This window comes from Acomys minous (genome assembly GCF_964271855.1).
Source record: "Acomys minous genome assembly, chromosome: 18".
Classification (NCBI taxonomy): domain Eukaryota; kingdom Metazoa; phylum Chordata; class Mammalia; order Rodentia; family Muridae; genus Acomys; species Acomys minous.
Genome location: NC_140501.1, coordinates 40,963,715 through 40,977,488, shown reverse-complemented (window position 1 = coordinate 40,977,488; position 13,774 = coordinate 40,963,715). Strand labels below are relative to the sequence as shown.

General features: G+C 40.7%; 1 protein-coding gene across 1 annotated transcript in view; it reads left to right on the top strand.

Annotated features, from left to right (window-relative positions):
* VWA8 (von Willebrand factor A domain containing 8) overlaps window positions 1–13,774 on the top strand; it is a 312,204-nt gene that overhangs the window by 40,280 nt on the left and 258,150 nt on the right. The window contains exons 3-4 of the mRNA XM_084767930.1: window positions 6,228–6,358; window positions 9,186–9,296. Coding sequence (XP_084624056.1) covers window positions 6,228–6,358; window positions 9,186–9,296 — 242 coding nt within the window. The remainder of the gene's footprint in view (window positions 1–6,227; window positions 6,359–9,185; window positions 9,297–13,774) is intronic.

Genomic DNA, 13,774 nt, shown 5'->3' with positions numbered 1-13,774 from the left:
CTTGGGGAGAAAATTTGTAATTTATAGTGCCCTAATAAAATTAGTTTAAAGTTCTTGAATATGACAACAAAAGTTGCCAAAAGTAGTTAAGTTTTTAAAGAAAAATATTGGCTAAGACTTTAGTTAGAAATGTAACTCAGTATCACCCAGATGTTTTATTTTTACAGATAGAGAGGGCAGCCTGGACTGTAGAGGAAGCAATGTGATACTGTTTTGACACTGGGCAAATTTTTTTTGTTTTTTGTTTTTTGTTTTTGTTTTTCAAGACAGAGTTTCTCTATGTTATCTTGGCTATCCTGGACTTGCTTTGCAGACCAGGCTGGCCTCAAACTCACAGCGATCCACCTGCCTCTGCCTCCTGAGTGCTGGGTTTAAGGCATGTGCCACTGCGCCCGGCTTTGACACTGGGTTATTTGAAGGTAGTGGCATCTTGTGCCTGAAGTCAAAGCTAGGGGTTTCTCCTGTCACAGGCCCTGTTTATACTGTGTTGTGCATGGCAGTTTGGCAGTTTATTTTACAGATGTTCATAATGTGCAGTCTTAAATCTTGCTTCTATTTCTGGCATGCTTTTAAGTATGACTCATGCTTTCTTGAGGCTGTCCTAAAAATACTGCGTGTCTGAAGCATTGATGTGAAATATACCACAGGCACCACAGAGCACTGCGGAGTACTCGCTTTCTGTAGGATAATGCAGCTCCCAACCAGCTAAACATGGAAGTGCTGTTAAGAATGTGCTGAACTAAAAATATGGAGAAGGAAATATAATGTACAGAAATAACAGTGACTTTCAAATTCTAATAAAGGATGGAACATATCATTAATGTCATAAACTATAACAGAAACAGGACTAATGGCCAGAATACATTAGCTGTAAATGCTAAATTTAATGTAAAGGAAGTCTTGAGCCTTAGAGTGTCAAAACGCTGTTGGAGGGAGCTGGTGAGAAGGCTCAGGGGAAAAGTGCTCTCTGCTGACCCTGGCAGCCTAAGGTTGAGCCTGGGAACCCACATAGTGGAAGGAGAGAACCTACTGATGCAAGCTGGCCTCTCACTGCCACATGTGTGCCCCCCACATGTGAATAAACAAGTAAACATAAACAAACAAACAAACAAATGTCAAAAAAGCTTCTGGCAGGGTATGTGAGACGTGATGACTGAGCTACAAGCTTTGGACTTGAACAACAAGTCTAATTTGGCTCTGACTTAACCAGCCTTATGCAAGTGGTGCAACTCTCTAATTGTGATTAGAGCAAGGACTTGCTTAGCATTTACTTTATGAACCCTCAATCTGTGTGCTTAATTTAATTCTCACAACTCTGTAAGTATAATTACATCCATTAAATAGGCAGCAACACTCAATCCAGGGAGCTTATATGATTTGATTAAGGTTACACAGCTAACAAATACCAGAATTGGGATCTGAACCCAGACAACATGGCTCAGATCTGACCTTACACAATGCTACCTGCTGCTTGTGAATCTAAATGAGATGGAGTGAAGAAAAATTACTTGTATATTTATTTGACACATGATAGTCAAGCAATGAATTGCACCCTTATTACTTACACATTTTGACACAGTTTCACACCACAAAAAGTAGGGCCCTGGGAATGGCATATACTCCTGTGAGTCCTTATGGGAGTGTCTTCCACGTCAGCACCATGCTTGTGTGCTGAGGATCACTGGCTTGAGAGGTAATTGGCAATCTCATCAACACTTTCATTTGCTCTTGGACTCTAGTGGCTCTTGACACTGACTGCTGGCATTAAATTAACTAAAGAGGCCAGATTATTTTTAGCTCTTGTAACTTTTACCTCATCTTCCTGCCTCATTTTCCAAGTGTTGGAGATACCACACCAAGCCCCATTAGAAGTCCTATTGTTAGGGGAAAGACAAAAACATAGAAACATGTCTTGGAGATGTACCGCAGACTAACAGTCAGGCGCTAGGTTTAGAAACTGCTTAGGATGAGGTGAGTGATGAGACCCCAGTCTCATGTCTACTGTAAGCACAAGACTGTGGAAGAACATAGTCACTAGTAACTTTCTCCCTAGTGGTTTCATCCTGTAGAAGGTCAGGGGTCAGGGAGACTGAGAGCAAATATATCTCTGGGCTTAATTGTGATTAATTAGATAGACAGTGCTCATTGACAGTGCTTAAGCACTGATATATATATATATATATATATATATATATATATATATATATATATATATATATATAAAACCATTCTCAATAAGAGTGTCAGTGGTCTCATGGGCAGGACAGACTGTCTTGGACATTCAGTTAGCATCACTGTGATAGTGTCTCAAATCACCCCTCACTCCCCCAAACCTTGCAGCAACGTAAAGAGTTTCCAAATGCTCTCTTGCCAGCACAGGTGATGGCAGCATGGTCAGTGTCAAGAAGCACTGAAGTCCAAGGGCAAATGAAGATGTCGCTGAGACTGTTGGTTACCTCTCAAGTCAGTGATTCTCAACACACAAGTATCGTGCTGACGTGGAAGATACTGCCATAAGCACTCACAGGACGATATGCAATTCCTAAGGCTCTAGCTTAAATACATAGGAGAGGCAGAGGCAGACGGATCTCTGTGAGTTGGAGGCCAGCCTAGCCTACCGAGCAAGTCCAGGTCAGCTAGCTCTACATAGAGAACCCTGTTTCAGAAAAACCAGAGAGAGAGCTGGGAGTGGCATTGGTATACAGCTTTGATTCTACTCAAATGTAGTTGTTGTTGTTTTTAAAGAAAAAGATACATGAATTATTCCTAAACTTCAGTACTTGTTTAAAATGCCAACTTGTAAGGGGTAAACATTTGTTACCTGAAATGTATGTAGTCCTAAAGTCAAGTCATTGAAAATAGATTATAACTATATAAGATGGATTACAGGTCATTATACCCATTTTTGTTGTTTGTTTAGGTGTGGTGCTAGGGGAGGAACCCACAGTCTCATACAGGCTACACAGTTCGCTACCTGTATGTGGGCAGAGTCTTGGTTTTCAGACATAGGGACATTTGCTTTGGGGAAATAAAAAGATGATTTAGCATGGCTCTGTTGACATGATAAACTAACCAAACTGCACAGAACCTTTCCCTTGATTTACTGCCAAGATAAAAGATGTCAGAAAGTTGTATTTCTTAGCAGTTAGCTGTTAACTTCTTTACGGTGAGACATCCTTAGTGATATTGGCCTGTGTGTTTGTCTACGAATGTAAGTGGCAGGGTGTGTGTGTGTGTGTCTGTGATATGTGGTATAAGTTTAATCTTAGGTAATTATTACTTAGATCTTTGAATTCTTCCATGACTTCATTGAGTGATTCAACAAAAATCTAAAAAGTGGAGTATTTAGTATGTGCAAAAGACTTTGTTTAATGTATATTTCATATATACATATGTAATGTATATCTCATATATAAATATACATATATATGATTTATTAGAATGGCTTACAGTCTGGTCTAGCTAATCCAACAATGGTGGCTATGAATGGAAAGTCCAAGAATTCCATAGTTCCTCAGTCCATAAGGCAGGATGTCTCAGCTGGTCTTCAGTGTGCACTGGAATCCTGAAGAAGTAGGCTCTAGTGCTATAGAGAGAATACACTTGCTGTCAGTGAGAACAGCAGGCGAAGAGCAGAAGTTCCCTTCCTTTACAGTCTTATATAGCTTCCTGAGTGGGTGTGGCACAGAGTAAGGTGGGTTTTCCCAGCCCTGAAAGCTTGGTTCAAGGTTTGTCTTCCAGACTCAAGATCTGGGTTAAAGGTAAGTCTTCCTACTTCAAAAATCAGGATTAGAAGTAGAACTTCTCACTTCAAATTAAACAAAAATCCCTCACAATTGTGCCTAATTTTGGGGTTTTAGTTAATTTCAGATGTAATCAAGTTGACAACCAAGAATAGTTACTACACCTTCCCTGCTCAACTACTAGCTACTGAAGGATTCTGGGTGGCAGAAGAATCCTTTTGCATTAGATAGTTCCATAGCCATGGTCAAATATATGGTTTCATTTTAATTCATTGGTTCACAAAACAAAACAAAACATGACATGAGTGTGGGAAAGTGACCTGTAGGGAGGTTGGGAATTAGCAGGGGTGGGAAGGAGCTACAACAAGGTTCAGGGCATAAGAAAATCAGAATGCACTACACATTTGTATGATACTGGCAGAGAACTAGAGTATCAGCATTGCTGTTGATGCTATTCACGGGATTGTCTGGTCTATCTCATTTCTCATTCCCAGATACCCAGTTTTTGCTGTTTTGAGTACCATTTTATTACATGTGTATGTATCTCTCTCTCTTTTTTTAAATTTAGTTTTTCAAGACAGGGTTTCTTTGTGTAGCCCTGGCTGTCCTGGACTTGCTTAGTTGACCAGGCTGGCCTTGAATGCAGAGATCCACCTGCCTCTGCCTTCCTAATCTGGGAGGTGCGTGCTACCATGCCCCGCTCATATGTATGCTTTTCTAAGCACTCATTTGCTAATGGTTTGAACATTATCAATACAATGTATGTGATTATTTTTTCCACTTAATTACATATCTTTAATGTTTGGTATATTGTTTGGAAATAACCATCAATGAATTTCACTTAAAAGTGTTATTGACTATTTGCTTGTATTATAAGAAAGATACCTTGGGAGTGAGATCCAGGCCTAAGCATGAAATTCATCTATTTAAAAAAAAAAGATTTATTTATTTATTATCTCATTATAGACGGTTATGAGCCACCATGTGGTTGGTGGGAATTGAACTCAGGACCTTTGGAAGAGCAGGCAGTGCTCTTAACCTCTGAACCATCTCTCCAGCCTGACCATCTAGTTTTTTAAACTGCTTTAAAAATAATTATTTATTTAATGTTTATGAGTGCTCTGTTTTCGTGTACACTAGAAGAGGGAATCAGATTCCAATTACAGATGGTTGTGAGCCACCATGTGGTTGCTGGGAATTTAACTCAGGTTCTCTGGAAGAGTGACCAGTGCTCTTAACTGCTGAGTCATCTCTCTAGCCCCTGGCCATTTATGTTTTATATACTCCATATGCATACAGCTTGAAGATAGTTTCGAGTAATTTTTTTTTCAGAGCCTTTGCATTTTGACAATGACTTGTTATATGAGGTTGGGTGTGGAATTTCCTACTGTGGTGTGACTTGGGTACTCAGAAAGTTTACAAAAGTTTTCATGTTAAGAATCTTCAACCTTTTGTGATGGTTTATTAATTTTTGTTGTTACACAACTGTTATGTGCCTTTATCCATTCTCCTCTGTCTCCCTGCTGTTTGGAACAGTGCCATTAAGACTTCACTACCTCTCCTCCCTTTCCTTTCCCTTCCCTCCTGTCCCTTCCCCTCTCTTCCCCTCCCCTCTCCCTCCCACTCCTGTAAGTAACTTGACATCCACCTTCCAGTAAGTAAGGCCAATAGAATCATTAGTTTACCAAACTACACTTGGACAGATTTATTCTTTTGGTCTGTTTGTTCTGCATTTGCTTAATCTTCCTAGGAAAAGCTCATGTAACAAATGGTGTAGCAAAGAGTAGACTTGGATTATAGATTCCTTTGGGGTCTTCCATCCATTGGCATTTGAGATTAGAGTAGACTCCAGCTTTTTATGTTTGTAATGATCCTTAGTTGTCTGGGATCATTCGGCCATGTCTCTCTTTGGAACAAAAAGGGTAGGCATTGAAACTGTGATAAAATAATGACACTAACTCCTCACTCATCCATAAAAAGCATTTTTATTCCTTTAAGGATACCTACAGATGATTATCCCATATATCCTAGTTTGAAATGTAGGATATATGACTGTTTGATGTCTGCTTGATATTTTTTGTTTTATCATTGATAGTAATTTTATTATGAAACTGAATGTTTGCCAGTTATTTATACTCTATGTACCTATGTCTGTCTGTTTTTTTCTATCTATCTATCTATCTATCTATCTATCTATCTATCTATTTCACCTATTCTAATCAAATGCTTTTTTTTTTTTTTTGGTTTTTTTGAGACAGGGTTTCTCTGTGTAGCCCTGGCTGTCCTAGACTCACTTTGTAGACCAGGCTGGCCTCGAACTCACAGAGGTCCACCTGCCTCTGCCTCCTGAGTTCTGGGATTAAAGGCGTGTGCCACTATGCCGGGCCTCAAATGCATATATTCAATACATTATTTGGGTTATATAGTTTGTAGTAATGCTATAACAGTTAAACTTGCGTCTCACTGTCTTTTCTCTTCTTAAAGTTTCAGAGTCCCCAGCTCAGTCCGTAGTCCAGCACCTGCGGTGGATAATGCAGAAGGACCTGCTGGGCCAGGACGTCTTTCTCATAGGGCCTCCTGGGCCTCTTCGGCGCTCTCTGGCTATGCAGTACTTGGTGAGCAGCCAGTTCCTGTCACTTCCTAAGGGCCTGAACTTTGATAAAATATATGATAAAATAAATGAAAGTAAAGAATTTATTAAAAAATACCAGAATTAGCTGTATCAGGATACGCACTGTCTCCAGACCATGCCTGGTTTATAAAGGCCTCAGCAGATGTTGCTTGGGAACCCCGTGCATGTGTTTGTTTTCCACTTTTAGTAGAAAAGAACTATAAATCCAGGCAGTGAGTAGTGAGTGCCTAGTGTTAGTTGTGAAGTCTACCACCTCTGCCCCTCCCCCATGCCCTTTCTCTATGTTACTCAGTGAACTTTCCCTTAGCTCAGGCCCACGACTTAGAGACCCAACCAGTTCCTCTGACGGTTTGAAGTCCTGTAGTTTTTAGCTACATAGTGCTTTTCCTCCTGTTTAAAGAGATGAGAAAACAAATGAATAAAGATTGAATAACCCACTCAATCTTTATCTAGCTAGAAAGATTAGACAGCTGGCTTGAAACCCACTCTTTACCTCTTTAACATGGTGTTCTCTTGAATAATTCTAGTTCTTTGAGAACTGTTACTAAGTCATTGAAATCTTCAGATCTCAGTATCAATGTGGACGTTTACAATGTGGCCTTTCTGTTATCCTGCAGAATTAATAGGCATTGCTCTACTGATCCAGGCAAGAATGGCCCCAGATGAAGTGATAGCTCACTGAGATTTTGGTTTGGCCAGGCTTCGAAGTTGTTAGGATTGTGGAATGAAAGCGGCTCGGAGATCATAGGGATTTGGTTAAAAATGCAGTGCAAGTTTACACATGGGGTGCCACATGACTGCTACAACTAAACTTTAAATAGTAAAATAGATCTGAGGTAGCCAGATATATATGAAAACTCAATACTACCTTGTCATTTAAGTACACTTGTGGAGACTCAATACTACCTTGCCATCTTGCGGACTCTGCAGTGAACACTGCTGTCGTTGGATATAAGAACCTTCACTTGATATTGTCCTAGGTAGATAATGTTTTGCAGGCAAACTTGCTGAAGCTTAAAAAAATAAATAGAGACAATTTGATACTTGTCTGTAATATTTAACTCATACTAAAGGCAGTTGTAGGCTGATGTCTGCTGCCTTATTCTGGTGCTGTATGTGAGCTTGTTCACTTCTTTTTTTCATAAAGTCATGAAGAAGGAGGCTGTCAAGAGTGAGGATAGTGAAAACATTGTCCTCAGTGTGCATCTCAAGATTAAACTGTGGTACTCTTTGATAATAAGGGGGCCAGGCATGGAGGTGCACTTCTTTCAACTCAGGATTCAGAAGGCAGAGACAGGAGCATCTCTGAGTTTGAGGTTAACCTGACCTATAGAGCAAGTTCCAGGACAACCAGGGCTATACAGAAAAACTTGTTTTGAAAAACCAAATAAGTAAATAAATAAAATAAAAATAAAAAAGGCATATATAGTATTGGCAATCATTGTGAATGAAAAGAGTTTTCAGGGAGGGAGGGCACATTCAGCCAATTAAGGAAGCAGATGTGACATTATTAGTGATGTGTTCTAAAAGCAGGAAGTAGGTATCTGCTAAAAGGAGAGAATTACATATTCCAGAATTACCTTTCACAGACATACAGTTGATGTGTGTTTACGAAAACACCATTTGAAATTATCACATCTTTATGATTGTGCATCTTCTCTATTTAAAACCTTGGCCTCTTTTTCATTATACTTGAAGCTATAGCAATCTGGAACAAAGACATTTAAAAGAACTGAATGACGATAAAGCATTGTTCATCCAAATAGGACAGCAGTAAGTTGTGAGGAAATATAATCCCCTGTAAAAATCTCCTTCTCTGGTAATGACATTCTCTACCAACATTTTTCTTTATCCTTAAGTAAATTAATTTCTATGATTAGTGAAAGTCTGTTATACCCCTTATTTGATTGGAGACTGTCACTGTTCTTAGGTCATCATTATTAAAGCGAGGGTAAGGTACCTAGCTGTTAGAGTAGGGCAAAATGATTTTATGGGAAGGTAAACTGTTCTGAGATGTTATGGCTTTTGGATGTCCCAGCTTTTCCCTTTATGTTTTTTGGGGGAACCAAATAGTTATTTCTTCTCTGCCTTTTTTAGCTTCCTCCTCCTCCTCCTCCTCTTTCTCTTGCTCAGCTGTTGGTTTTTATTCTTTGTTTCACACTTGGTAGAGTATCTAACAGTGCTATACAGTGTTCAGTTGCTAAGCCTTGGTCAGTGGAGTAAATGAATTGAAACCACATTTTTTAAAAAAAGATAAATTGAGGTTTGGAGGATTCAGTTTTGATTCTTTTTACTTAAGTAATAGGATGGAGTACAATAAAAGTGAAGCTCTGTGGATGCGTGTGAGTCCGTGTGTGCCTTTCTGTGAGCAAATATGTTTATGTATGTATATGTATATTACACATGTGTGTATGTATGTGTGCGTGTGTATGCATTTGTGTGTGTGTGTGTGTGTGTGTGTGTGTGTGTGTGTGTGTGTGTTATGAAGGGGAAGTTTTGAGACAGTATCTCCTATGTAGCCCTGGTTGGCCTCAAACTTGCTATGTAGACCAGGCTGGCCTTGAATTCACAAAGATCCACCGACTTTTGCCTCCCAAGTACTAGGTTATAGATGTGCACCACCATTCCTGGCATGTGCTGTTTTAGTGTCCAGTTTATTGAAATTTTCTCAAAGACTCATCATATTTTGAATCCATAATTACAGTTATGGTGCTTTTCTCTAGGCAGTGGCTGTGTTGAACATGGTGTTCTAAATTGTAGGTTGGTAGGTTGACTTTAGCTCTAGAATAACTTTTCTCTGTGTTCTACAGGAACTGACCAAACGAGAGGTGGAATACATTGCCCTGTCAAGGGATACCACCGAAAGTGACCTCAAACAGCGCCGGGAGATCCGAGCTGGCACAGCTTTCTACATCGACCAGGCAAGCTCTTTCCCTCCAGGCCGTGACTGACCACTCCAGGGCTGTGTGAAATTGACTTAAAATAGAAAGAGAGTGTGTCATGTGTCGGTGAAAGACAGCCGTTGTGTACTCATCCTAGACAGATTTGATTCAGGCTTTGATGGCCTTGTTCTTGGAAATGTCTTGGTCCAGCTCTAAAGGAGAAAACTCAGATGAAGTGAGTGGTGCTCAAGTGTCTTACAGTAGCTGCTCGCAGCTTGCTTACAGAAATTTCATTTTCTAAGGAAAAGGTATTATGGCTGCTTGGATATGGGCACTTCCCTAGCATGGTAGCAAGAGCATTTTCAATCTAATGGTGAGCTAGGGAAATGTGGATTAAAGCACATAAAGTGAAATACTTTCAGGTATTATAGCTTTTGGGAGGAGTGGGACGGGGGCGTGGAGGAATGGCTTAGAAATTGATAATTAACTAAATAGAGTCTTATAAATATTATAAGGAAGCATATTATTTCTTAAAACATACTGCATCGGTGAGTAAATGTTTTTTCAAATGCCTCATAGTATATAGAGTGAGGACTATAAACAGTCAAGTTATACAGAAGATACTTGTAGTGACCATTGAGCTCATGGGGATATACTTGACTTCCTTAGTTACAAATACTGCAAGATAAAAGAAAACAGTTCACTTTAAAGAATTCACTGATGTCCACTGTTAATAAGGAAGAAGAGACGAGTGAATGGCTTTGCTAGTGAAGACAGCAACACTGATGCAGGTCTAGATAATTTAATACTGTCTCTCAAAAACAAACCCAGAAATTCTGCATAATATTTGGATTCAACAGTTATATTTCCAGCATTCTTTTTCCTCTAAATATGTGAGGGGTCTCTGTGACCTTCAGGGTCAGCCGAGAGACAAGTTGTGACAAGGAAGAAGCGCAGTACAACTCTAAGTAGCCAGTGTTGGTTCAAACTTCAGACGTCTGATCCTGAGTTTTTATTCTGGCATATTTAAACACAGCACAATCTGGTGAAGACTATTCCTGTGATGCCTATGTCCATCCTGTGTGCACAACAAAGCACCTAAGTGTCTGAGGACGGAGTAAGCTAAGTACACACCAGACATGACCACATTGGAGCTCTTTGTAAAGGACACGTGACACCTTCCATTAAGATGGGTTCTATAGATTGACGGAGAAAAACACGTTCATGAGAAAGGTCTGGAGGAGGGTCAGGTTCTTGAAAATCTCCAGCCACGCAGAGTGCATAAAAGTCAGCAGGCTAGAAAGCACATCTATTCCTGCCCTTTGGGCACCGAAAGGGCTTTGCATTCCTTCTCCTGAAGGAACAGCCCTGTGTACTTAGCATTCCAGGTTCCCCAGCATGTCTGTGAGCACAGAGACTGCCAGGTCTCCTATACAAGTGTATTCACAAATAACGACGTTCAGTGATATTAGTTGTGGTATTTCCAAAATCAAAACTAATTGAACAGAGTAATGGTGCACATTGAAGCGCTTAATGAAAGAAACCATTGTAAGTAGTATACTCTGTAGCTACTAAAAAGAATGAGATGATGCTGGGGTGTAGCTTTAGGAAAGAGTCATTGCCTGGCAGGTACGAGGGCCTGGGTTCAAGTCCCAGGGCACACACGTGCATGCACAGCACAAGGTGGGGACGTCAGTCGGTACTAACAGGAAGTCCAGAGTCTGAGTGGAAAGAGGTTGTAAGAGACTATACGGTTCATTTGTGATGGCAGAGACGCGCCTGCGCTTCTGTGCACATTGACATCATCCTGAAGGTTTTACAATCCCACAGTTACACGTGTGGGATTAGAAGTCCGGGCTGAGATGAATGTGTGTTTCTTTTGTGTCTCTGTGACCGAAGTACCGCTTGGCAATAGCCTAAGGGAGGAGAGGCTGATTTTACTTCATGGTTTCTGAGGGTTTTCAGCTAGTCTGGCAGGGAAATCAGCAGAGACTCTCAGTCCTTGTGGTGGGAGTGGGTGCCAGAGACTGTTCCTGTGGAGACAGACCAGGAAGCGGAGAACAGAGAGTGGCCGTAACCAGGACCTGGAGAAGAGCCTTCCAAGGCCTGCCTGGAGCGGCTCAGTTCCAATGGCCAGGCCCCACCATCTCCTAAAAGTTCCCGTTTCTTAAAACAGTACCACCAGCTGGGGGCAAGTGTTTAAAACGTGACCCGGAGGGACATTTCTGCTGGAAACCATAAGAGCTGGCGTGCATGTGTGTGCATGTGAGTGTGTTCCCCAGTATCGATTGGGGTTTATAAGTGCACTCTGGCATACTAGGCTCTTTGTGAAGTTTGAAGGGAGAGATGAGGTGTTTGTTGGAGGGATCTCTCCTGTGCAGGTGCTTTTATGTCAGTGTTACTTATTCTTCAGAACTTCCTCAGAGGGGGAGATGACTTACCTGTCTTACAGATGACATAACAGACTCCCACGGCCAGCGCCATATAATTTACTAATAATAGAGGCGGGATTTGATTCTGTTGTTTCCTCCCAAAGTGATGATGTTGACCATGCTGATCACAGTGACAATTGCAGTGACCACATGCTGCTGTTCATAATTGTAACAATAATTTAAAAAATCAAAAGAAAATAGGCTTGGCTTTAACTTTTTTATTAATAACTGAATGTCAGTGCCATGTAATTATGTATTCACAGTTTATTGGGTTGGATATTATAATCACAGCAAAATGAAATATGGTTTGTATTTGTAAAAATAGGTCATTTAGCTTGCTCGATTGGGTCATTGCTCTAAGGAGGCCAAGGTCACATGTTTCATGCATATGCCGACTAATACTGTACCTAAGGGCCTTTCTGTACAAACTAGCCCTGACCGTGTCCAGTTATCTTTTTGTGACAAAAGGAGAACTTTGCTTAGTAAAAAGATATTAATATTAAGTACACAGGCTTGCTCTAGACCCTGAACTAGAGCCAGGTAGCGTATAGAAATGACAACAAACAAAATGCCCGTGGTGAGGCACTCAGAGTCCTTTCTACTAGCTTTTGAAACATATAGTCCAGCATCATCTGTTGTCAAACTACCCTGAGCAGCACACCTGAACCAACTCCTTTCTAACTACCCAGCACCTGAGCGGCATCCCCTTCCTGCCCATTCTTCCCTGCTCTCTTGCCTTTAGAAACCACCAGTCAAAGATTTTTAGGTTCCTTATGTAACTGAGATCATGCAGAACTTGTCTTTCTGTATCTGGCTTGTTAAATTCAATCATTTCTAGTTGTTTCCATGTTCTTTCACTGGTTTTGTTTGTTTTTCCGAGACAGGATCTCACTCTGTAGCCCTGGCTGTTTGGAAACTCATTGTGTAGGCCAGGCTAGCTTTGAACTCACAGAAATTTGCCTGCCTCTGGGTCCCAAGTGCTGGGATTAAAGGTGTGCGCCATTATACCTAGTCACTGATTGTTTTTTAGCAACTTACTATGTTCTCGGGTTATCTCATGTGATTTTAACCCCATTAGAAAGAAGGGGAACGCAGAGATGCCCCTGACTGAGCTAAGCTTACTCATGGTAAGGAAGCGGTAGAGTAAGGCACTGTAGTTTTGTACTACTGTAACAGAGTGCCTGAGGCTGCTATAATGACCAGAAATTTATTTGACTCACAGCTCTAGGCTGGGAAGTCCAAAGTTGAGGTGCTCTTATCAGAGGAAAGTTTTCTTGGCAGAAAGATGGAAGGGGCAGGAACATAAGAGCATTGAGGGAAGCTAGAGGCCAGATTCATCTTTGCACAATTACTAATCCACTTTCAAGGTAATACCATTAGTCCAATCATAGTAAGTAGCCTTCATAAGCTAATTGCCTTCTAAAGAGCCCACATCTTAACCCCGCTGCACTGAGCATTAAGTATCAAGTTCGCCATCTTTGAGGGACACATCTACATCATAGTAGCAAATAAAAGATCAATTTATCCTATTTGGTATTTATTTATTTTATTCAGAGGAGAAAGGCTTTACTCTTCTGATATTTTTTAAAAAAGCTTTGGGACTGAGGAGATGGTCAAGTCCCATATCGTGCCTGCTGCACAGAAGGAGGACCTGAGTTTGATTCCAAGCACTCACATAAAAGCCAGGCCAGGATACATGTGACCCTAGTGCTGGGGGCTGGCATTGGAATGGAACAGGACAGATACAGGCTGATCTCTTGAACCTGCTGGCCAGCTAGTCTAGCAGAATTGTGAGCGTAAGGCTCAGTGATGACCCTGTCTCAAAAAATAAAATGTTGACCCTGGGCCTCTGCACGCAGGTGTGTACTTGCACATACACGTATGCACATACGCATACACTCTCTGAGTAAAGACCTTAAAGCTTATTTTTTTTTTTTACTCCCCTCCACAGTACCTTTACACACTGTAGATTTTGGAGTAAATGTGGAGCTTTTTGGAATCTATTAGCAATGATTTGCATTTTAGTGAGTAACATTACCTTTTCACTCTAGTACTGCTTTGATATTTAAATTATTACGTTCTTGA